The sequence below is a fragment of the Spermophilus citellus genome, assembly GCF_964194105.1.
Source record: "Spermophilus citellus genome assembly, chromosome: 10".
Taxonomy (NCBI): domain Eukaryota; kingdom Metazoa; phylum Chordata; class Mammalia; order Rodentia; family Sciuridae; genus Spermophilus; species Spermophilus citellus.
This window is the reverse complement of record NC_138197.1, coordinates 78,624,486-78,649,056: the sequence shown is the minus strand read 5'-3', so window position 1 is coordinate 78,649,056 and position 24,571 is coordinate 78,624,486. Positions and strand designations below refer to the sequence as shown.

General features: G+C 38.2%; 1 protein-coding gene and 1 long non-coding RNA gene across 5 annotated transcripts; one reads left to right on the top strand and one right to left on the bottom strand.

The window, feature by feature from the left end:
• Positions 1 to 6,067: 6,067 nt before the first annotated feature.
• On the bottom strand, positions 6,068 to 20,281 carry ATP23 (ATP23 metallopeptidase and ATP synthase assembly factor homolog). Of its 3 annotated transcripts, none has more exons than XM_081311876.1 (7): positions 19,886 to 19,977; positions 16,880 to 16,925; positions 15,924 to 16,030; positions 15,682 to 15,763; positions 11,262 to 11,399; positions 9,456 to 9,539; positions 6,068 to 6,687 (listed from the first exon to the last, which is right to left on the bottom strand). In XM_081311876.1, the coding sequence occupies exons 3-7, from the start codon at positions 15,959 to 15,961 to the stop codon at positions 6,484 to 6,486; spliced, it is 546 nt and encodes a 181-aa protein (XP_081168002.1). In that variant the 5' UTR covers positions 15,962 to 16,030; positions 16,880 to 16,925; positions 19,886 to 19,977; the 3' UTR covers positions 6,068 to 6,483. The 3 variants fall into 3 exon arrangements, 2 of the variants coding, with proteins under 2 accessions (XP_081168002.1, XP_081168001.1); XR_014024256.1 differs by lacking the exon at positions 15,924 to 16,030 and adding an exon at positions 9,101 to 9,239 and having other exon boundaries at positions 6,552 to 6,687; positions 19,886 to 20,281; XM_081311875.1 differs by lacking the exon at positions 15,924 to 16,030 and having other exon boundaries at positions 6,071 to 6,687; positions 19,886 to 20,279.
• Positions 19,996 to 24,360, top strand: LOC308658098. Of its 2 annotated transcripts, none has more exons than XR_014024138.1 (3): positions 19,996 to 20,132; positions 23,475 to 23,628; positions 24,296 to 24,360. It is a non-coding gene; the product is annotated as an uncharacterized lncRNA (long non-coding RNA). The 2 variants fall into 2 exon arrangements; XR_014024139.1 differs by having other exon boundaries at positions 23,475 to 23,644.
• Positions 24,361 to 24,571: the final 211 nt, after the last annotated feature.

The following is a 24,571-nucleotide window of genomic DNA, read 5'->3' as shown; positions in this document are numbered from 1 at the left end:
CAAAGACAAAGTAAAAAACCTCTATAGTTAGATAAAATAAGACTGATCAGGAAAACATATCAATTTAGGTGTGCAGGATCAAATGTAAATTCATCATAAAACCATGAGGTCAAAAATATAGAAATTTTAAAAAAACAAGTTCTAAAAAATTGACACAGCCATAATTATTCTAGTAAAGGAACACGCAGAACATCTTTATCAGATCAGAGTGCACTTTAGGGTTAGATTAAGAGTCAATTCAGATATTCAAAGACTGTGAGTCCTGAAATCTTCAGGTAAATATTTTCATGGTAGAGAAGACTTGTGTATATGAGATCATTCCATTTTTCCTCTCTGTGCTATAGTGTTTAGGGAGAAACTTGTTAAGAAAGCAGGGTGATAGAATATAAGAACAGATAATATAAGCAGCTAATTAGGTCCCAGAGAAGCTTTAATATAAAAGTGACACCTTTTTTTCCCCTCAAACTTGGACAATCACCTCTGCAGCTTACATTTCAGATGCAAGCCTTGAAGAGAGAGAGATCTGGCAGAAGGCTAACAAGTAAAAAATAAAATTAAAAAAAGCTACTATTATGAACTTTAGAGGGAAAACCTTATACATAGGGCATTTTCTTATGTAAAATCAGTCTCTTCAGGTGTGGTATTATAGTTTGTTTCCTCTGGAGACCATTTTTCATTCCTCCAATTGATGCCAGGTTTGAATGCAGAAAATTATGGAGATGTCATTTCCCACTAATACTTTTGAGGATGAGCTCCCCTCTGAACAACAAAATTAAATAAAGAAAAGAAACTAGAACATAGGTGTCTGCGCCAAGGAACTGTCTCTTTGGCTAGAGAATGTCTCTCCCCTGTTGGAGCCTCTCTCGCCCAGCAGTTTCCACCCCTCCTTCCATGCATGACTTCTGGATTTAATTGCTATTTTACCAGTGTGGTCATGACCCCTGTGCTTTTTCATGGGTGACCATGAAAAAAAACTCAAGACTTCAGATTATTCACCCTTGTCATGTGACTTGTAACCCTGGGAGTTTTTCATTACAAGTCTTTCTTGTAATGAGTTTTGATCTGTCTGCGTTGAGGCTATCATTAGTTAATGAACTTTTTTTTTTAAGGGGGGTGGATTCTGCCTCACTTAGAATAAAGGATCAAAGTTGAATCTGATTTATATTTTAGGTGCAATTTGGGGTTTTTTTTTAATATAACAAAGGCTAAACTGTAGAATGGTATTAAAATTTATGTTTCCCTTTGATGGCCATGATTCTCTATAAGAATTTGTATTGAGACCATGATTGACAGCAGAAAAACATTAGTGGTAAAGGCTGGAATAAAGAGATTACACTCCCCGGGGGCAAAAGGAATCTCCAGAGGGAGACATCTAGTGGTTGTTAAACATTTAACTCCCTTTTCCCAGAGGAATCTAGGCAAAGGTGAATTGAAAAGGGTGTGGATATAAATCTTCCTATTTTATTTTTTTTTTATTGGTTGTTCACAACATTACAAAGCTCTTGACATATCATATTTCTTTTTTTTTTAAAGAGAGAGTGAGAGAGGAGAGAGAGAGAGAGAGAGAGAGAGAATTTTTAATATCTATTTTTTAGTTCTCGGCGGACACAACATCTTTGTTGGTATGTGGTGTTGAGGATCTAACCCGGACCGCACGCATGCCAGGCGAGCGCGCTACTGCTTGAGCCACATCCCCAGCCCTCATATTTCATACATTAGAATCAAGTGGGTTATGAACTCCCATTTTTACCCCAAATACAGATTGCAGAATCACATCAGTTACACATCCACATTTTTACATACTGCCATATTAGTGACTGTTGTATTCTGCTACCTTTCCTATCCTCTACTATCCCCCCTCCCCTCCCCTCCCATCTTCTCTCTCTACCCCATCTACTGTAATTCATTTCCCTCCATGTTTATTATCCCGTTCCCCTCACAACCTCTTATATGTAATTTTGTATAACAATGAGGGTCTCCCTCCATTTCCATGCAATTTCCCTTTTTTCTCCCTTTCCCTCCCACCTCATGTCTCTGTTTAATGTTAATCTTTTCTTCCTGCTCTTCCTCCCTGCTCTGTTCTTAGTTGCTCTCATTATATCAAAGAAGACAAAAAAAAATGTGGCATTTATACACCATGGAGTATTACGCAGCACTAAAAAATGACAAAATCATGGAATTTGCAGGGAAATGGATGGCACTAGAGCAGATTATGATTAGTGAAGCTAGCCAATCCCTAAAAAACAAATACCAAATCTTCCTATTTTAAGTCAAAGAAGCTAGCAAAGCACACAGGAGTACAAAACAACAATGGGGAGAATCCCTACAGGCTTGTCTCGGCTTAATATGCGAACAAAGGGAACCCAAGCATTTCCTTATGAACCACTCCATGTAAAATGTCCCTCTTTGAACAGCTAGAGTCTGATCAGTAAGGGGAGGGGTATCCTTGGGAGGAGGAAGCACAAGAGATTGCAGTACCGAGGTGTATGTGTTACTGGGGCATTCACTCAGCACCACTTGATAGACCAGTCACCATAAGATACCCTATGGGGGGGGGGGGCTTTGTAATTCAGGGAGGAGTTGCCACCGTTCAGAATCTTTCAGTTTTTTCAACCCTTTGTTCCTCTCTCCACACATCTAATAAGTGCCGATGAGTGCCCAATTATTGTCCCATAGAAAGAAAAAGACAGAACATGCACCTTAAAAAGATGTGAGGTATGAAGGAGCTTACCTTGGTGATTGTTGGGTGTGTGGGAGACTCCCCACTGAAGTTAAGTTTCCATCTAGGGAGAACATCACTCCTCTCAGAAGAGCGCCAAATTCAAAGGTTTTCTCAACCAATCCCTGTAGGACACAGTGTTCTCTTGCTGTTCCTGAGTCACCTGGCCAATCAGCACACGCCAAGTCACCTACAGCAACCCTTCTTAAGCAGAAGCTTGCAAATTCACGCTCTCTGCCCTCTTCCTCTTCTTTCTCTCCTCTCTCTGCTCTCTTCTTTCTCTCTGCTCTCCTTCTCTCCTTTTCTTCCCCTTCAGGCAGCCCCCCAATAAAATTTCTTGGTTGAATCTCCCTCTCGGGTGAGTCACTTGCCTTTCAGTGATGACCCAGCTGATGAAATCAGGACTGGGTTCTTGTTCCCCTGGTGTTGAAGTTAAATACCCGAGATTCACAGAGGCAAGAGCAGAAAGTAAATTTTATGTTCAAAACAGAAAAGAGAGAGCTCTCTCTGAGTCCTCTCCTCCATAGGTATGGAGGTGTCTAGCCTCTTTATAGATTTTAGGTTTCCTTTCTTCTCATGCCTAGCTGTCCAGGGGGGACAAAGTGTTGAAAAGTGCAATTCTTTCCCTCTCCTGGAGGTGTTAGCAACCAATTGATGGGGAAGTGCTATCTACCCATTTCCTTCCCTTTGATTATTAGCTACCTGTCCTTTGCCCAGGTCTCACTGCTATGAAAAGGGTGTACAAATATTTCTTCAAGACCCTGCTTTCAATTGTTTCGAGTATACATCCAGAAGTGGAATCGCTGTATCACATATTCATTCTGTTTTTAACTTTTCGAGGACTGCCATAACTCTGCTCTAATCTTTATTATTTCCTTTCTTCTGTCAGTGTTAGGATTTATTGGTTCTTCTTTTTCTAGTTCTCTTTCTAATGTGTTTATACTTCTAAATATCCACCCTGAGCACTGTTTTTGCTGTGTCCCATAAATACTCCTATATAGTGTCCTCACTTTCATTCACCAAAGGTTTTTCTGATTGCTCTTATAGTTTCTTCTTTGGTTCACTGATTGTTTAGCTTCCACAAATCTAGTTTTCCTTGTTACTGATTTTTAGTTTTATCCCATTGTCACCTGCAGGAATTTGGAATGGGTTCGTGTTCCTTGGAGTCCAAGAATAAACACCATGAACACCAAGGTAAGCAAGTAAGCAGGGACTTGACTGATAGGAAGGTGAAAGGAAGACTCAGAGCTCCTGAAAGCAGTTGGGAGGAACCAGAGAGCCATTTAAGTCCTGCAGTATTCTTCTTTCAAACACACATTGGAAAAATTGATAAACTCCTCCTGATTGGTTCTTCACTGTTAACTAGGGCTGTGCCCTTTGTTAATCGGTTCTTGATATTTCAGTTGTCCTGGGGTTGGGGGCATGCTGGATTACACAGTCCCTCTCCTCCAGATGGAAATTTACACCCTTAGAGAAACAGGAACAGTGTTATTATACGCCAGGGGCATGTTAACACAGCTGCTCTGTGCTTGTCCTCTTGTCCATCTTTACTGTCTCTTCGCTACTCTTGACTGCCTATCCTTTTCTACCTCACCACTATGGTCAGAGAACATCCATTATAGACTTATATTATTAAATATATTGAAACTTACCATGTGGTCCAACCTGGGAAATGCCCCATGTGCACTTGAGAAAAATATGTATATTTTTGCTTTGGGGTTGAGCATGCTGGGTGGGGCGGGGGCCAGCACACAAGTTAGATCTGATGAATTTGTTGTGTTGCTCAAGTCCTCTACTTCCTTACTTATTTTCTGTCTGGCTGTTCATTATTGAACTTTCCAACTATTCTCATTGAATTATTTACTCTCAATTCTGTCAATTTTTGCTGCACATATTTTGATAGCCTGTCATTAGGTGCATAAACATTAATAATCATTTTATCTCTTGTTGTATTGAACCTTTCACTAATTTACAATATCCCTCTTGGTCTTTTTTAAATTTACTTTTAAATTTACTTTTTTAAATTTACTTTTATTTTTGGCACTGGGAATTAAACACAGTACTTCTTTTTATTTTGAGTCTCACTAGTTACCAACACTGGCCTGAAACTTGTGATCCTCCTATCTCAGCTTCCCAAATCACTGGGTTTACAGGTCACATCTAGCTTTTTGTTTTTTAAGTCTGCTTTATCTGATATTGCTATAGCCACCCCTGCTCTCTTATGTTTACTACTGTAATGGAATATCCTTTTTCATCCTTTCACTTTCAACCAACATGTATCTTTGGATCTAAAATGAGTCCCTTATAGACAGCATATAGTTGGATCATTTTTTTTCTCCTTCTACAAATCTGTTTTGATGGAAGAGTTTAATCCATTTACATTAAAAGTAGCTGATAAGGAGAAGCTTCTGTCACTTTCCTCTTTGTTTTCTATATGCTGCATCACATTTTTATGTCTCAATTCCTACATTACTTCTTTTGTGTTTGATTTTTTTAAGTGAAATGTTTGAACTCCCTTTACATTTCCTTTTTTGTATATATTTAGCTATTTTTGTGGTTACCATGGAGATTACATTAGCATCCTAAAATTATAACACTCTGATTTGAATTTACACTACATTCACTTCAGTAACAACAACAACAACAACAACAAAACACTGCTCCTTTTGTTAGAGTAGGTACATAGAAAGACATGAGTAGGAGGATGAAGGACTCACTCCCTCTTGAGTGACAAACTATCACTCCATCTTGGGTGACAGAAAACTCCACCCATAGCTACCTCCTTCAGATACTACCTTCTTCAAACTAAAGAAACCCCATGTTTCAGCTTAAGGAACCTTCCATCTTTGGAGCACGCTCAGAACACTGATGCACTGTTAAAATTTGTATCTAAACAGATTTTAAATTCTAAAAAAAAAAAAAAAAATAGAATCCTGCTTATTTCACTCCCTTCAAGCCACATCTACACATAAGCATCACCATCTTTTCAGTCTGCACATAATCTAAGTGAAATCTAAGTGATATTTGCCAGGAGCAGGTGAAATATGCATGTGATGCCTTTGGTAAGGGTTTTAGATAAGCTGACAATGTCTTCTGAATCCAAAATTCAGACACAGGGCCTGACAAGATTTGAAAAGGATCATATGAAAACTAGACTGCATTATAAATTTAATGCATTACCTTACTGAAAAATATTTAATCAAGACTGTCCTCCGAAAATTAAGCCACATGGTAGCTCACATGCATACTGAAAGAGTGGAGAGAAAATGGCGTGACCATTGAATGAGTTATTCTCAACTTTAATTCTTTACATGTTTTAATTATGACAATATTTTTTAAAATGTCCTACAATGAGATCAGTTCATTTTTCTTTACATTTAATGTAAATATCAACTTTGATCCCCTATCAACATCAGACAAGGGCATACTTCATAGGTTTCATAATCAGATTTTAAAATAATCTCATGTAATAAAAATAAATCAAAATAATAAATAAAATATTAAAAAATACAAATATACAGTAAAAAATACAAAATGTAATTTATTCATCCTAATTAGCAAATGATTAGCTCCAAAGACATAATTTTAACCTTGTGGCTTAAAACAATTTCATTTTTTGCCTGTTACTCTTTCTGATCATATATTAAAGTATCTTCTGCATTTTATCTGTATTTAATTGATCATTTATATTTTGTACATTTGTTTTCTTGAGAACCATATTTTTTTCTTCATGCTGATTGAAGCTCTGTAATATAAAATGTCATTCATATATTTGAGTAATATCGATCCCGGTTTTGAAAGTCTCTATGAGCATATCTTGCATATTTCTCATTATGTGGGATCCTTCCAAAAGGTTCATGGTCATTGAAGCAAGATTCAAAAACTTCATCAACAGCCTTCTCAGCTACTTCTTTGCTGATATTCCTAACAGCCAGGATAGAAAGAATTGCTCTGTCTCGCACACAAGTCTAAGGAAAAAGAAAAGTATGTGGCCTTCATTTTATGTGAAATTTAATCATGAAATATCAATTTATATAATGTCTGAACCACAATTAAAATTAATTTACTCTCATATTACTTTATTAATTTGTCATTCAAAAGAAGAAAACACAGAAATGTAATTCAAATTATGGAAAATGTTTAGCCAGACTTAAAATCTTCTAGGCATAAGACAGACCTCGATGTTCTCATGTTTTCCAATAATATAAGCAGATGTCATTCTCTGAAGTTTTAGGCAACGTGTGCTAAATGGTAATTCCCAATTTTCAAAATCACACACATAAAAAAAAATGTCTACAAGCAAGGTCCTAATTGATTTCCATAAAATTTAATTACATTTAAAATATACTTCACATCTTCACCTCTCTTCCTTCTCAGTTGACCAATGCTAGCTAACTTTTCCTTCAAGAAGGGCACTCTCTTCCCTGGCAGCAATAGAAAATCACACACATATACATCCAAACTTGGAAAATGCCTTAATTTTTAGACAGAAACAAAAATTAAACAAAACTTTTTTTCCCTGACTGTTCTTTGCATAAGTATTAAGGTTCTAGTACCAAGAAAATAATTTACCTAATGTTACACAGTAAGTGACTGGAATTTTTCAACCTTCTAACTTAAATATTTTAAGAAATATAAGAGCCTGCTGTTCCAGTTCTTGGAGAGCTTTTAATTCATCTTTTTCTACTCCAGTCCAAAACTAAAAGAATAGCTTTTGATCATTTCCTAAAAAAATAATCAAAACATGATTTGATGGCTGTGCATCATGACAAGCACCAATTTTCTCTGTGTTTTCCCAGTTCTAATTTAACTTGGTCTACATGCTTAAACTGGAATTAGCACTGGAATATAAACCAGTGCTTCTCAACCCAAGTTACACCAAACACTGATTTGTTTGTTTTTGTTGTTGATGATGTTTTGGTGGTACTAGGGATTGAACTGAGAGACACTTTACTACTGAACTACATCCCCAGCCCTTTTTATTTTTTATACTGAGAGAGTGTCTCACTAAGTTGCACAGGCTGGCTTCAAACTTGGAATCCTTTTGCCTCAACCTGTCAAGTAGTTAGGATTACAGGCCTGAGCCACTGCATCCAGCAAACGCTGATTTTAAAAATAAATGCCATGCATAAAAGAACAAGAAAACAAACGAACCATATGAAGCCACAACAGCAATTGCCAGAGAGAGGAAATTTCTCTTTCTAGAGGAAAAAAAAAAAGAACTAAAAATCTGACTCCTGCTAGGCATGGTGGTGCATGCCTATAATCCCAGCAGCTTGGGAGGCTGAGGGAGGAGGATTCAGGAGTTAAATGCCAGCCTCAGCAATGGCAAGGTGCTAAGCAACTCAGTGAGACCCTGTCTCTAAATAAAATACAAATACGGCAGGGATGCAGCTCAGTTATCAAGTGCCCCTGAGTTCAATCCCCAGAACCAAAAGAAAAAAAAAAATCTGTCTCCTGAAGCCAAATGGTTGGAAGACACAAATGTAAACCACAATTTAGCTTTACTTCTTTCTACATGTAATAAATTTCTATCAAAATAAAAGTATAACTGTGCAATCTTACAGTCAGTTACAGGACCTACTGTTTCCATTTCTTGGGTTCAGAAGCAGAGATTCCATTCTCCCACAACCAGGGTCTACTACTTCCACTTGTCTCCCAACCTGTTGCTAGTTTTACTTATTTTCTGTTTCTTTTCTTTTATTCAATGGTAAAAAGGGGGAGAGACTTCTCTTTCAAAGACCGTGGACCCAGAGCTCATGCTTTAATCACATTATCCTCTTATTAGTTCTAGGATATGCTAATGTACACCCTGCTTCCATTCTCTCCACTGACAGTGACACAGAGAATTTGCCAGGGAAGTGGGTAAGAGACATGTGGTGCATGACCAGTTAGTAGGTACACTGGGTTGACTTGGCACTGACTGGAAGCCTAATGGTCCAATCAATCCATTCAGAATAACTGCTCTCTCCAAGCATCAGGCTTGTCTTCCAGCTCACTGAGTTCACAATTTCTATTAATAATTCGCTATGACTTTCCACCCCTCCACCCCAGAGTTGAGTTGCTCTTTCCTCTGGAAACCAAAGGCCTCTCTGTCATTCCAAGCCTATCCTCCTTATATCTGGTTGAAACTGCTATCCTGATGAGTCTAACTTCACAAATCAGCCCAACAAGCTCTTCTCACAGAAAACCTCTAACCAGTCTTTCTCCCCAGCATGGACACAGCCTTGAGAGCAGTGGGCAGAACTTTTCATTTCCATTATCAATCCTTGAGCTTTATACTGCCTCGTCACACGATTTTAAAAATAGACTTTCCCTAGATCCCCTATCATGACATTTCTCCAGGGCCTTGACTTAACTATCAGGGACACTGATCCTTACCCATGCAGTCTGTTCTGAAGGGAATTACAATTTGTCTCCAGAATACTGTGTTAGCTTCCAAATGTAAGTGCAGGACTTTAGAATGAAAGACAGGCTGTGGTTTCCTTCTATTCTTCATCTACCCCCATCCAAAAGTATCCTAGAGGCAAAAGCAAAGCCCTTTTCACTACCAATATCTCCTAGACACATAGTTTGTCTGTAATTGTAAAGCAGAAGTAAATTCCATCTACTCAGTTAAATGGGCTTTTCAATAAGGAGTTCTTTCAAATTTCAAATACTAATGTACTTCATTGTTTCATTCATTATTTCCAATCCTAATACTCTTGAGGGTAGGTGATTTCATGTTAGTTTTTACCTGATGGTGTTGTTTTAATCCAAACCGTAACCTGAATATTTCATTTACAAGTGAACAGTCCCCACTAAGGTTAGCAGCTCGAACCTATCACAAAGAAAAAAGGCAAACAAAAAGAAAATAAATGCTCATGCCCTGTGTTTTTATGATAGCAAACAATTTTTTAAAACTGAGAAAGAATATAAAATTAGCATGTTTTTCTAGGAATAGAGTTAAGTCTTTCTTTTAAAGAATTTTCTTTATTAACAACAAAAGCACACATTTGTGACCTATAGTAGACAACATCAAATACACTGAGGTTGGAGAAAAGTTCATTCGCTTACCAAAGGGAATTTTCTAAATTTTACCCCATAGCCTTAAGACAAAACTATTTTTTTTAAACCAAAAGTTAAAAAAAGTTAAAGTTAAAAGTAAAAGTTAAAGTCCATATCTCTACAAGATATAAGCACTTCTAGAAACTACCAAAAGGACTTCAAGAGAGTATTTTGATCTACGAACCAAATTGCAAAGTGAGCTCAAAACTGGACACACTGGTATCTAAGACATATCTTTGAGCATAGGACTCCTCCCAGCCCCAGTCCACATGGGGGAAAACTCTCTTAGACTTTCCCTAGATCCCCTATCATGACATTTCTCCAGGGCCTTGACTTAACTATGAAAGATTAATTACAAAGAATTAAAAACATTCTTTATACAAAGAACCAAGAACATTCAAAAGCACTCATGCTATGAAAATGACAGACTGCAGTTAGAACATATTTTCTAATTTGCTACATTTCAATAGATTTTTTTAAAAAGTCTTGGAACTACCCACATAGGTTCCACACCCTCTGGCAACATTTTTTCTAATTCATTGCGAAGAGAATGGCTTCATTCCCCAAGGAGCTTAACACACTTAACTAGCTAATAGGCATTAAATGCCCAAGATAGAGAGCTATTTAAAAACTCAGGTTTCAATCTACTCTCCAAATAATATGAATTATATATAATTAGATGCAGTGGGGTCACTTATTAATTTCATGGGAAAGAAAAATAATCTAAGTTGTAAAGTGTAAGCTTGAGATTGATATGAGTTTTTTTTTTAATTTTTCATTACAATGCCCTCTTCAATTAATAAAATAGCAGTATGGAATACACATCTCTCTAGGAACATATGTGTGTATACATGTGAAAGGAATCCAAAGTGCTTATGAATAAATATATTTTATGTTATATATTTGAAACTAAATGTTTTATTCTGGGTCAAGCAAGGACTTTACCTATGGAAGATGTGTTAACACGGCAAACTAATTAAGAACCCTGGTTGAAACCCTGCCTCTGCCACTTCCTAACTACGAATCTAAACAAATGCTTCATTTCCACTTATGTAAAGCAAGGATAATAAGAATATCTTCCTTGATAGGTTGTTGCGAAGATTAAATAAGAATCCATTCAAACAGAATAGTGTTTGGCATGTAGCCCTCAGTAAATGTTAAATATTATATTATTTAATGTTATATAACTTATTCCATAGGAAAAAATGGTTTATTGTTATAATTAAAGTCAGTCATCATTATTATTGGGCCTTAAGTTATATTTAATACCACTTTAAAATATACTTAAAATTTCTCTAGTTGTACCTCAAAAATTATATTTATTAGTTACATATAGATTATATGTATATTCTATATATAAATATAGAAATTCAAGACTAAAGTAGAACTGTGACAATAAGAAAAGCAGTAAGTTTAAGCAAATTATACTGAATAAAATGTAAAGCACAGAGTATTCTGGGGAAAAAATGTAAGTGTCTTCTACAGTGAAACTCACCTCTGAGCAGGCCAAATGCCTGACATTAGTGAACCAGTGGACATGAGCACGACAATGATCAAATGCGTGAATGAGCTCGTGGGTGACCACTCTGCTCATGTGGGCCTGGTTACGGATGTTATTCTGGCACAAAACAATCTAGAAGACACCAAAATAAAAGAAGTTCACGTATTTCTAAAATCTACTTTCGTTCCACAGATTCTACCTTACCTCCTACATGATCCTGTGAACTCACCTGCTTGGAATGCCTCTGGCTACTCTTCTTCACCAACCCCACACCTGCTCCTTGTCAAGTCCCAGTCCTCAACGTGCATGCTCTATTAGCCTTCCCTATAACTATTTTCTCCCTTCTCCTTTCTCGGGATCACAATGGCACTTGGGTCAAGGACATTTATTCCCATAAGAGTCCTCACTGAGCTATCTTGTATTTCATAGCCCTGTGGTTACGACTGGACTTTGGAATGAAAGAGACAGATTCAAATTCCAACTCCAGTCCTTGCTAACTTGGTAAACTGGGGCAAGTTTACTCAACTATAAAAAGGAGATCATTTACAGTACCTGCCTCATTGAATTGTGAGAATTAAACAAGAATATATCTAAAATAGTTCTTAGCACATTTCTGAACAATAAATGAACACCGTTGTCCCCATTCTATTAGAATAAGAAAAAAATGCCAGGAAAAATTCCCAAAAAGATCTTCACAAATAGCACACTGAGCAGGACTCTGTAAGAATAAGACACAAGAGAGCCAATAATGACACACCATTTATTGTGCACTTCCTAAATACTAGACACTAGTATATGTACCAGAAATTTTATATATTCATTTAAAATTTATTTATTCAATTTATTTATTAAGACCTAATAGTAGATTCACAGTCTACTAATACACAGAAATTAATAAATACTTACCAAAATGTTTAAAAATATGAATGACAGTTGTCATCAAGAAAAACTCAGGTTGTTCTGAGAATATACAGTGAGAAAGAACATACGGTGATCTAGTCTGTTTAAAGGCACAGAATATTTGAAAACTGAAAGCAGGGCAAAGAGCTGAAGCCCAGAGTCGGCCATGGCAGGCCTGAGATGAGGCTGGTGAGGAAGGCAGAGACCAAAAGACTCCCCTGTCTTATCTTGAGAACAATGGGAAGCCACTGAGGGGGAGAGCTGACATAGACCACTGCTTTTGTTTTATGTTGTTTTTATCCTTTTTACTATACTTGGATGAAGCAGCAGAAGATGACAAAACTGGATGCAGAGAAATTACTTCTAGGCTAATGAAATATTCTAGGCAAGAGTCAGAGAATGGGGTACCTGAGTTAGAATGGTAAGACTAAAAGAGGAATTTAGGAGGCAAACTGGACAAAATTTGGTTATGGGTAGAAGATGAGGAAGGAATAAAAAGTATCCATAAATTTCTGGCTTAAGTAATAAGATGGATGGTAGAATCATTCACTGAAATATGAAAAGCTAAAAGACCAAACAAATGAAATATGCAAAATTTAAAAAATTAGGTTGGGTGGTGACAAAGAATGCAAAAATCATGAATTTGGACTTGGACATGTCAGGTCTAATTTGCCTTTAAAACATCCACGGAGAGGTGTTCAATGGGCACTTAGATACATGAATGTGGAGTTCAAAAGAGATTTTAACCTAGAAAAATTAATGAGATACCCTTGGCAGAATACAAAGTAAGAAAAAGTAAGTACACAAAGGATAAAAGGACTTCAATAGTTAATGACGAGAAGAAGGGTTTCGTATCAAAGGTGTAACCAAAGAGTGTTATGTATATGAAACCCTGAGAAGAAAGTATTTGACATGACCAGCTAAAGTCCAGTGTATATATATTCCAAGACCCAGAAATTCTGCTCTAAGGCTTGTATCTTGGAGAAACTCTTGCAGATGTGCATTAGGACTAAAGGTAAAAATGTTCATAGCAGCATCATTCATAACAACAAAACTGGAAACAATCAATATTAGGATAAACTGTAACACTCACACAGTGGAATACTATATAAAAGTGATTAAAACTAACATTGAAACACTAAATGCTCACTATGGGCCACGCACCATGATAAGCAACTTTATTAGAGATATCTCATTTAATTCTCAAAATCATTCTATAAGATAGATATAATAATTACCCATATTTTACAGATAATAAAATAAACCAGAGAGGTTTATTTAGTGTGGAAGAATCTCACAATGTTAAACTAAAGAATTAATTTACAGAAGACAATCTACTGTAAGATTTCATAAAGCTGGGTGTGGTGGCACATAACTTAAATCCCAGCAACTCGGAAGGCTGAGGCAAGAGGACCACAAGTTCCTTACCCTGAGTTTTGGAAATCATTATTTTTCTGAGTGTTTTATCATGTACATATACCGTCTCAGCAACTTACCCAAAATCTGTTTCAAAAATCAAAGTGCCAGGGGTGTAGCCTTGGTAGTAAGAACACCCCTGGTTTCAAACACCAGTACTGGAAAAAAAAAAAAAACTACAAAGTATTACATAGAACTCAAAGCATTCTAGATACAAAGCACAAAAGCAGGCATCTAGAACAGTACATTTCTAATCTGTATATGTACATGGTAAAACATTCAGAAAAGTAATGATTTCCAAAACTCAGGGTAAGGAATAAAGGGATGTGGTTAAAGATGAGCACACAGGCTTCTAAAATCCTGGTGATGTCCCGCTTCTCGAATCTGGGTTACAGTTGTACAGCTATTTCTTTTATTAATGAAAGTGGACATACAGGTTTTTTACTCTTCTATATGAATGAAAAATTTAATTTAAAAAACAAAAAGGGAAGCCGGGTGTGGCAGCCTGTGCCTATAATCCCCAGTGGCAGGGGAGGCTGAGGCAGGCGGGTCGCAAGTTCAAAGCCATCCTCAGCAATTTAGTGAGGTCCTAAGCAACTTAGTGAGACCTGCCTCAAAATTAAAAAATAAAAAGGGCTGGGGATGTTGCTCAGTGGTTAAGTACCCCTGGGTTCAACCCCTGGTACCAAAAAAAAAAAAAAAAAAAAAAAAAGTTAATGTGAAAGTTCAAAAGGTCCACACTATTTAACCCCCAGAGTGAAGCAACAGATGAACTCACCAAGAGCCATTTTGAAACTTGTCAGTATTGTGAATACCAAATTACAAATGAGGAAACTGAGAATAAGAAAAAACTTGCCCAAGAACAATAAAAATAACTTGCCAAAACCCAAAATTCTCACCCTTGAACTATTCTGCCTTTTCCCACGATTACTATACAACAATTACAAATAACCAAAATACATATGAAATTCACCAGCAAAACAGTTAAGTGTAGTTAAATGAGGATTACAGATACAATTGGAAATAGTTACTTTTATAACACCTTTACCTACAATCATCACATGACATAACCCATTTACCACCTTCAAGACTCTGTCAAAACTCTTCAAGGACTTAAAACTAACAATGAAACATTAAATACTCACTATGGGCCAGGTACCATGAAAAGCAACTTTAAGAAAACTTACTTCGGATCAGAAACTTCCACAGGTAATTATCACTTCTCACCATGTTAAGGTGTAACCCTTTTACTTAGCTCACCATTCTTTCCAATTCTATTTCCCCTTTCTCCCCACGCCCACGTTCCTGCCTTCCACCTAAACTAGACCACATGCCATTGCTCAACATGCCTGCTGATTTCACAGCACACCACTTATGCTCAGGCTACTACAACTCTGAGTCTTTGCCCCTGAAGAAGCTTTATATCCTGTAGCAATCCCTTGGTATTTTTCAGCCAATCACATCACTTTCCATTGTGGTACCAAGTGCTGCAGCCTGGATCTGAAATGTCCCTCAAGGGCCCACGTGTTGAAGGTTTGGTTCTAACCTGATGTACTATTGGGAGGTGATGGAACCTTTAGGATATGGGGCATGGGGAAAAGAAGTTAAGTCTTTGTGACTGTGCACCTGAACAGGATATTGAGACCCTGACCCTTCACTGTCTCTCTTTCTTACTTCCACTCCACCATGAGATGAGCATTTTCCTGTCATGCACTCTTGCCATGATGTACTGCCTTGCCTTGCCATAAATCCAAAGGTATGGGGAGCCAAGCAAGTAAGGACTAAAACTTCTGAAACTGTGAACCAAATAACCCTTTCCTTCTTATAAGATGATCGTCTCAGGTATTTATCATAGTGATGGAAAGCTGACTAACACAGCAGGCCTACCTGAAATAGTTGAATCTGCCTAAAATTTTATAATCATCTGTTTGTGTCTTATCTCTTCTGAGAGAATATAAGCTCCTTAAGAGGAAGGACCATGACTTAAACTTTTTTAAAAACCTACACAAAATCTATGAAACAGAATATCCAGAATGTAGAAAGTGCTCAGAAAAATATCATAAGAAAGGATTAAAGGAGAGAAAACAAAGATACCAACCTGAGATGTTGAAGCATCAAAACCTCCACTAACATTTCCATTACAATCTTCACAAGAAAAGTGTCTTTCTTTGTTTACAGCACTAAAAGGCAAGAACAGATAAAAGAGAAGTTTATATGTGGAAAATAGCCCTGGACCAGAAGTTTGGAGAAACCTCCAAAATACAGGAAATCCCCTCTGCCACCAACAGATGTGAAACATTGGGAAAGCAATTTAATACCTACAGAACTCAATTTTCTCACCTGAAAATAGGGAGATTATCTGCCAAACTGATCCTCATTCAAATTCTATGTGATTCCATAAAGCATTTGGTTGACTGAATTGGATACCGTGATATGTGATGTATTTCCTATTTTCATATAAAATATTATAATATAAAATAAAGAAAATAAACCTTTTCACTCAAAAAAAAAAAGACTATTGGAAATATGCCCAAGTTCCTGCCTTTGGTTGGAATGTTAAGTGGAAGTCAGAAGTTACTTCTTCTAATCCCCTCAAAGTTAAACCTATAAAAGACTCCTACATAACACTCTGAACACTCTGTCCTCCATTAAGGACAATGCCTAGGCTGGTGGAATAAAAAGGCCAGAAAGATTACTAACAAGAAAGATTTGGCTGGGTGTGGTGGCACACTCCTGTAATCCCAGCAGCTTGGGAGGCTGAGATAGGAGGATCACTAGTTCAAAGCCAGCCTCAGCAACTCAGCAAGATTCTGTCTCTAAATAACAAATATTTAAAAAGGGTTGGGGATGTGGCTCATAATTGAACATATCTGGGTTCAATCCTTAGTACCAAAGAAAGAAAGAAAGATTTGAACGTTGTATTTACTAAATCTCCAAGGTGAATAATAGAGCCAGAGACTGAGTTAGGTCAAAAAACAGCTGAAGAGCCAGGCTTGCCTTGAGAGAATACGGCAATCACTATCCGTGAAAAAGTCTTCATGATCTGAAGTCAGAAATCTGAAGTAGCTCAAAGCTTTTCGGGTTTTTTTATTTTAGCAGTCAGAATATAGAACAGCACTTTTAAAAGATTTAATTACCCAGGCACAGTGGTACATGTCTATAATCCCAGCTACTTGGGAAGCTGAGGCAAGAGGATCATGAGTTTGAGGACAACCTGGATGACAACTTGGACAACACAGTAAAACCCAGTCTCAAAATTTAAAAAAAATTTTTTAAAGTAAACAAGAATTACTTACCAACCGGAGTGCTTCATGGCATCAAGTAGAAGTTTGACATATGGATCTAAAAAGATATTGGTTCAATTAAGTATGCTAATTGGAAAAGTTGCACCAATTAAATTATCCAAATAGAAATAGATTATCAAAAAGTAATTCACAGGGCTGGGGCTGGGGATCAGTAGTAGAGCAGTTGCCTCGAATATGTGAAGCACTGGGTTCGATTCTCAGCACCACATGAAAATAAATAAATAAAATAAAGTTCTGACAACGATTAAAAAATATTTAAAAAAAAAAAAAAAGTAATTCACAAGTCACAAGGAAATCATACCATCTGAAAATTGGCAAAAAAATGAGCATAGAAATGTGAACTTAAATTAACTTCAAAGCAAACTTTTAATTAAATAAAACACTAATACAAACATGAAGGTGGTACCACCAAGCATCTTAAACAGTGTCAAAAGTCATTTGTAGGCCAGGCATGGTGGCGCATACATGTAATCCCAGCGGCTCGGGAGGTGGAGGCAGGAGGATCGCGGGTTCAAAGCTAGCCTCAGTAATTTAGTGAGGCACTAAGCAACTCAGTGAGACCCTGTCTCTAATAAAATACAAACTAGGGCTAGGGATATGGCTCAGTGGTCAAATGCCCCTGAGTTAATACCTGGTACCAAAAAAAAAAAAAAAAAGTCATTTTCCGTTAAATGATCAAACATTTAGAATTACAGTGTATACCAAAAGAGTGGAGGAATCTTGAGCCACATTCATAGAAAGAAGCAATTGCATAATTTCCAGATATGAAGAATGACATAGCTACACTATTTCTGTGCTGACCAGACAGCACTGGTAACACAAGGTCCCATTCCAAGTTCCATACTCCAAATGGGACTCACCAGTTGAAGCTCTCCCATGGGGGAAGGCAACTAAAATAGTGGGGGGCTGTGCTTGCCAAGAAGCTCTAAAGGATTTGAGGGTTTGGAAAGAGAAAAAAAAAGAGTTAATTAGGACCACAAGAGGTTCAAGTATTGAAAGGGTGTCATGTGGAGATGATTCAGTCAATATGCTTCAAAAAGTGGCATGAGGACCAAAGTCACATGTGACAGATTTCAACTCATGAGAAAGGATTTTTCCAACAATTAAAGTTGGAAACAACAGACAAGCAGCCTGAGAGTGCCTCCCAAAACAGGTAACCTGTTCCAGGAGAGGTATATAGATATCTGGACAGTGATGGCACAGAGGTTTTCCTGCATGGGAGTGAGAATCCTAAATGATTCCTGAGGGCCTGTCCACTTTTAAGACTTGAGCCTGTGACTACTCCTGGAAAATACAATGAACCCAGATGCCTCTAATATACACTTTGCATGCACGTATCTTGTCTGAATATAAATGTACAGGAAGACGGGGGGGGGGGGGGGGTAAAAAATGTTTAATGCAAAAATAGGTGAGTAAAAGAAAAGTAGCAAGGTATAGCTTACTGCTTTACTAACTTGGTTCTTCTCAGTGTTAACAGAAATATTACTACTAATAATAAGTATTACTAAATAAGTATATACCAGATGCCAGGCATCATATTTAAGTGATTATTCAAGCAACTAAGGGCTTTCTCTTTGGAAGGCTGAGGTGCACGGAATCATGGTCAGCACCCCAACTTCCTCACATCCTATCCCAAATTGTCCTCCACTATTTGGCTCTTCTGCTGTAAGAAAGCTACCCTTTATTCAGCTCCTGATATGCTGGCACTTTACCTTCTTCAAATCTATTCCTCACAACCCTAAAAGAGGTGTGATTATCTGTTCATCCCTTTTGGTTTTTTTTATTTTGTTTTATTTTGTTACAGATAAGACAGGTTAAGTCACTCTTCCATACAAACTTAAAAGAAAGACCAGAATTTGAACTCATATCTAACTTTACTGCCCAGGTTCTTTCCACTATATTCCACTTGTAAATGCCTTAAAGGTAGGGACCTTACTCCTCTTTGTATTTCTTCCCACACATCCTAGGAAGCATTCAGTTCACATTTATAAAGTAAATATAATGTCATTATCATTTCCTTCCTTTCATCCTCCCATCTCCTTTGATTCACTATATGCAAGTAATCCAAAGGCTGGAAAATCTTTGGGAAGTCTACTTTTGACTGGCCAGCTGTTTAACAGTAACTTTGCTATAGGACAAGTATGTTTAAAACTTTACTAAACCTATCTTAAGTAGACTTAGGAAGTCTATTTCAATGCAAAGGAGTTAAGAAATCTTCTCTAGTGCAATATCTCTGGGACTGAGAGACAAGCCTCCGTGGGTCTCCCTATTTAATCCACAGCAGTAGTTCTTAATCTTTTTGAATCCGTGAGCCTCTTTGAGAATGTGATGAAACTATGAACTTTCTCCCCAAAAAACTTCATGTAGGTGTATATACACACAATTTTTCAAGGTTTCTATGCGTGGTAGCCCACCAATGCTTGAAGTTAAAAAACCCTCACAATGAAGAGCAGGTTTGCAAAACTGGTTTTGCACTGCCAACAATAATCTGTATACGGGGTAAAAATGGGAGTTCATAACCCACTTGAATCAAATGTATGAAATATGATATGTCAAGAACTTTGTAATGTTTTGAACAACCAATAATTTTTTAAAAAAAAATTAAAAAAAGAATGCCTTAATTAACGGGGTTCTTTTAAACCCCACCTCACCCTGACCATAAAGTCTCCCTGTTACTTCATAACTTATATAAGAAATCACTGAACTTGACCAAAAAGGGCAAACTCCTAGCCCAACTTTTTGTTCATCCCACAAGCAACAGTAGTGCTAAACGAGGCCTCAGCACCTCCTCTGATGTGGAAATTAAGGTCTGGGCCCCCGTCTCCGCCCTCAAGATGCTAGATCTTCCTAAACTCTACGCAGAGGTGCCTGAAACCGGCAGCGACTGAGACTGAACCAAAGCTCCCCGGCTGAGAAGAAGGGTCCAGGCCCCCTCCTCGCCCACTCGGTGTCAGACACCACCCCGCAGACCCCCAGCCTCCAGGTTACTGCTCCTACTTGTTTCCACCGTCTTCAGGAGCATTTGCTGGCACTTCTGGTTATGGGTGATGAAGCTGGAAAAGAACCCTTGTTGGGGATTCCCCTGGGCCAGCCGTTCCGGGAAGACTTGGCACGAGACTTGTGGTTGCTGCAGCTGCTCCCCTGCTGCGGGGCCAGGTTGGCGCTGGTCCGGAGCTCCCGCCATGCCGCTGCAGACTTTGCAGCAGCTTCCTCCAGATCCAACTCCGGTGTGATACAAGAAAAGGTAACCTCACTCCCACCAACCCCACGGTCCGGGCCCCTCCTCCCCAGAGCCAACCAGCAGCTAAGCAGGACGGTGGACGTTGGGCGGCAGGGTCGCTGAGCCCGGATAGGGACGCCAGCGGGGCGTGGCTACAGCCTCTGGGCGGGGCGAGAGGCCCTACGCGCGACCAAAGGTTCGTGCAGGTGGGCGGAGCTGGGACTGACGGCTGCCCTCCCAGGCAGCACTCCGGCTACTCACGATTCGCAGTTGCCCCTCGGTGTAGGTGGCTGGTCCCCAAAAGCACCTTTATGAAGTTTTCTGCTGAACTGCTGGATTTCCTGCCTCCTTCCTCTCTTCCTGGCCAACACTGGTCACTAAGTCCCTTTCTGCCGCTGAAGGCCTCTACAATCCTCCCACTCCCTACCTTGCCCAAGGAAAGGCCAGTTGCTATCTCTTGTCCACCTTTTCTGACTCCTGCGGTCCCTCTGATCCACTCTACCAAACCATGCCCAGACCATATTGAAAACAGTACCTTTCAGGAGCGTTTGAAAATCTTGATTTTCAAACATTTGATTCCAAAGAATGATTTGTCACATCAAAAGCCTCAAGATGTGGAACCCAACTCCTTTTTTTCTGGTTCATCTGGACCCATTCGTCTACCCTACTCTCTTGCCACCCCAAATAACTCTGAGATAACAAAACGCTGTTTACTTCTACCTCCAAGCCCGAACTCATCTTGTTACTCCTATTTTTAAGCCCTTTTTTTTTTCCCCATGATTTAAAGCCCAGGTCAAAACATGTCTTAGATATTAATCTAAGTTAATGTCTCCAGATCTCCCAAAGTACAAAGTACTTCATACCTGTTACTGCTTTCATCACAACAAGCCAGGTTTTATCTAAGTTGTGTGTTTTTCTTTTCCCGTTAAATTATTCAGCTCAGCTCACACATTCAACACCACTACAATGGTGCCTGCAGAATGGAGAGCCTGAGGAAACAACCTGGGCGTGGTAGCACACTTCTGTAATCCTAGGTATTCTGGAGACTGAGGCAGGAGGACTGCAAATAGAGGCCAGCCCGGGCAACTCTATGAGGCCCTGTATCAAAATAAAAGGATGGGGATGTAACTCAGTAGGGGAGCACCCCATGGTAAGCTACCCAGGGGAGAAGAGAGGAGAGGGGAGGAGAAAGGAGGGGAGAGAGAGGAGAGGATCCTTCTAAGGAAACAAAGATGAATAAAACCGGTGAAAGTGAGGAGCAGCTTAAGACTTACACAGGAAATATATCTAAATAATATAGGGTCACAAGACCTTGAGATAAACAGTGCCTTGTGTCATAGTTGCTCAGTAAATATCTAAATTTAGTGGGATGCTAACATTACTCACATTTAAAATATTATAAAAACATGAACACCGCTTATGAAGAGATTTCTGAAGCTATAAGAAAAAAGAAAAAGTAGATACTGTTTATTGAGCTCACCTTGGATACATTATTTCTAATCCTCACTACAACCCTTCAAAAATATGTAATATTATCTCTAATTTGCAGGTAAGAGTACTTCCCTTTGTAAAATAAAATAATTTATCTAGGACCACACAACCACTTTTCAATCCTGTTATAGAACTAAAACACACACATACAGAAAATTAAATCATTACAATTCAGTGTGATTAACTTGGAATACTGAAGGAAAGAGAATGTAGGGCCTAAAATGGACTATAGCTGTAAACATTTTAAATACTATTTAAAAGATTATTCAGCTACATGAATAAGCAAAACATGCAAATTAAGAGCCATTAAATTAGCACTTTTCAATACTCACTACTAAAGTAACAGTAAAAAATTATACCAAAATACCAGTGGTCATATAAGTATTAAAATTTTTATTATATTATTCTGAATTTTCCTCAATTCTATTATAAGCATAAAAATGCTTTTCTAATTAGTGGGGTGTTTTGGTGGTTTTGGTTTTTGTTTGTTTGCTTTGGTACTGGGGATTCAACCCAGAGGCGCTTTACCACTGAGCAATATCCCCAGCCCTTTTTATTTTTTTTAGCAGGGTCTCACTAAGTTGCTTAGGGCCTAAACTGCTGAGGTTGGCCTCCAACTTGTGATCCTCCTGCCTTAGCTTCTGAGTCATTGGGATTACAGACCTGAGCCACCGTGCCAGACTTGAGTGGGCTTTGGATGCCAAATGTCCAACTTTATCCACATACAGTATAAGGACACACAGGTGGAATGAGAAGGCATCAGAGAAGAAAGTACAAATATAAATGAGTTTAAAAGACAAAAATAATTACCACTAAGAAATGAGAGTGTGGGCAGATTTAGCTATAAAACTGTTCATTACTCCATGGTAGCACTTAGTAAAACAAAAAAAGGACAGAAATGCTCAAATGTCCAATAAGAAGTATAATGCAAACGAGTGCCTTTTAATAAAATACGCTCATTAAAAGCTTTTCAAGTTACAAACAGTACATACAATGTGATTGATTGCCTTTTCAATTTTTAGTTACTATCTCATAGTAGTGGAAAACTCCATAGTGTTCGCAGTGGTTGTCTCTAAGTTGGTGAGATTTAAAGGTCTTGTCTTGGGGTTTTGTTTTGTTGTCTTCATTTTCTTATCTGACCGCCCCCCACCTCAGTACTGGGGGATTGAACCCAAGGACTCTCTCACAGCGCGATATCCCCTGGCCATTTTTTTTTATTTCAAAATAGGTCTAGCTAAATTACACAGGCTGGCCTCCAGTTCAGCCTCCCGACTAGCTGGGAGTACAGGAGTGCACCACCATGGCGCCAGGTGCTTGCCCTCATTTGTTTGTTTGTTTTAATATTTTTAAAATAGCTATTCAACCAAGAAGAACTTTAGCAAAGTCCTATAAAAATTCTAATTACTGTTGCCAAAAGGAGAATGCTGAACAAATGTGTTTATGGGCTAAAAATTCTTTTATGGAACTCATTAGCAGTATAAGACACAAAAATATTTATGATGTCGTAAAACTGCTGGAAAAAGCATGGCATTCAGTACAATTCAGTGTTTATTTGGCCCTCATTTTCTAAAGCAAAAATAAATGCTTTTTATAGGAAATTAAGTTGTTCAATTCTATCTCATTAACAAATGAAGTTACATATAATTTTAAAGTGTTTACCCTCTTCCAGCTGTTTAACATTTAATGCTGTTTCAACTCATTTTCAATTGACAAAAAGTGCACATGTGGTGTTCGACGTATTTTGAAATATATATACACTGTGGAATGGTTAAATCAAACTAATTAAAATATGCACTTTTTAAAATAACTAACACCTAACCCACTTATTGAGTCAACAAAGCTCCGAAAGATTATTACGTTTCCTTCTCTTTCCAGTCACTTTCAACGTTAGGAAAGAAAACGTAACCCGCCGCCCTTCCTACGAATACGCCACGACTCCACCTTATAATAACCCCAGCCCTCCAGGAATCGCCCCCGGAAGACCAACAGGCATCTACTTCCGGAAGAAGTCACGCCTCCGACCCCGGAAGTGAGTGAGCGAGAAGGCGTGAGGCATTCTGGGAAAAGTTAAGGAGGCGGGAATGGGGTTGTGGGTGTTACCTGGGCAACCGGAGGCGACTGACAGTTATCTGCGGTTTGGAGCGTTTAGCAGAAAAGGTTGGGATGCTCAAGGTCTTTAGGGATGAGCAAAAGGGCCAAGAGAGCCCTCCTCAAAGAAGATCATCCAATCGGGAGGTTACCGGGTCGCGTTTCACTGCGGGAGTGCTGGACGTGGGAATCTGGGTCGCGCCCTCTTTTGAGTATTGAGGCGAAATGAAGTGCAGTCCAGTGGCTTCTCCCTGTCCTTTCTCTAGTTTTCCGCTTCCTTTTAGAAAGTGAATTGAGAATTTCTAAATTACATCATAATGTGTTTTAATGTGAAAGTAAATTATTCTTGTTTTTGTAACTATGGAAATTTTTTAAAAAATAATTTATCAGTAATCCAGCTATCAGAAGTAGCTTAAATTTTTAATGTATTACCTATCAATTTTTGTTCTCTGCCTAAGGTTTGTTTTGGTTGTTTTTTTTTTTTTACATAGTCAAATTGACTTGGCGAAAACCATTTTGCTTTTTTCATCTATGATTGATATTAATTGTGATGTTAAAAATCTTAGCAACAAGAAGGTATTGAGGCCTTACTGTAAATCTGTTCGCAGTGAGTTTGGATGCAGAATGTGAAGACAAATCTTTCAAGAAGTTTAGCTGTAAAGGAAAAGAAGTTTAGTTGCCAGAGGAGAATGGCAAGTGAAAGAAAGAAATTGGAATTTTTCCGAATAGGAGAGAGACTTACTGATGTGTATTAATACAAGAGGAAAAAAAATGGTAACCTGGAAGAGATTAGATACTGCCAAAAAAGAGGATAACTGACTAACTCCCTAAAGAAACAAGAGGAGGAGCTGGAGTTGTAGCTCAGCGGTAGAGAGCTTGCCTCA

Excerpts from the sequence above, each read along its gene's own strand:
- ATP23 (XM_081311875.1), bottom strand. The coding sequence starts at position 20,072 with ATGGCGGGAGCTCCGGACCAGCGCCAACCTGGCCCCGCAGCAGGGGAG. Across the intron at positions 9,540-11,261 it reads GGCATTTGGCCTGCTCAGAG|GTTCGAGCTGCTAACCTTAG; the intron begins GTGAGTTTCACT and ends TCTTTGTGATAG. Across the intron at positions 6,688-9,455 it reads GATTAAAACAACACCATCAG|ACTTGTGTGCGAGACAGAGC; the intron begins GTAAAAACTAAC and ends CTTTTTCCTTAG.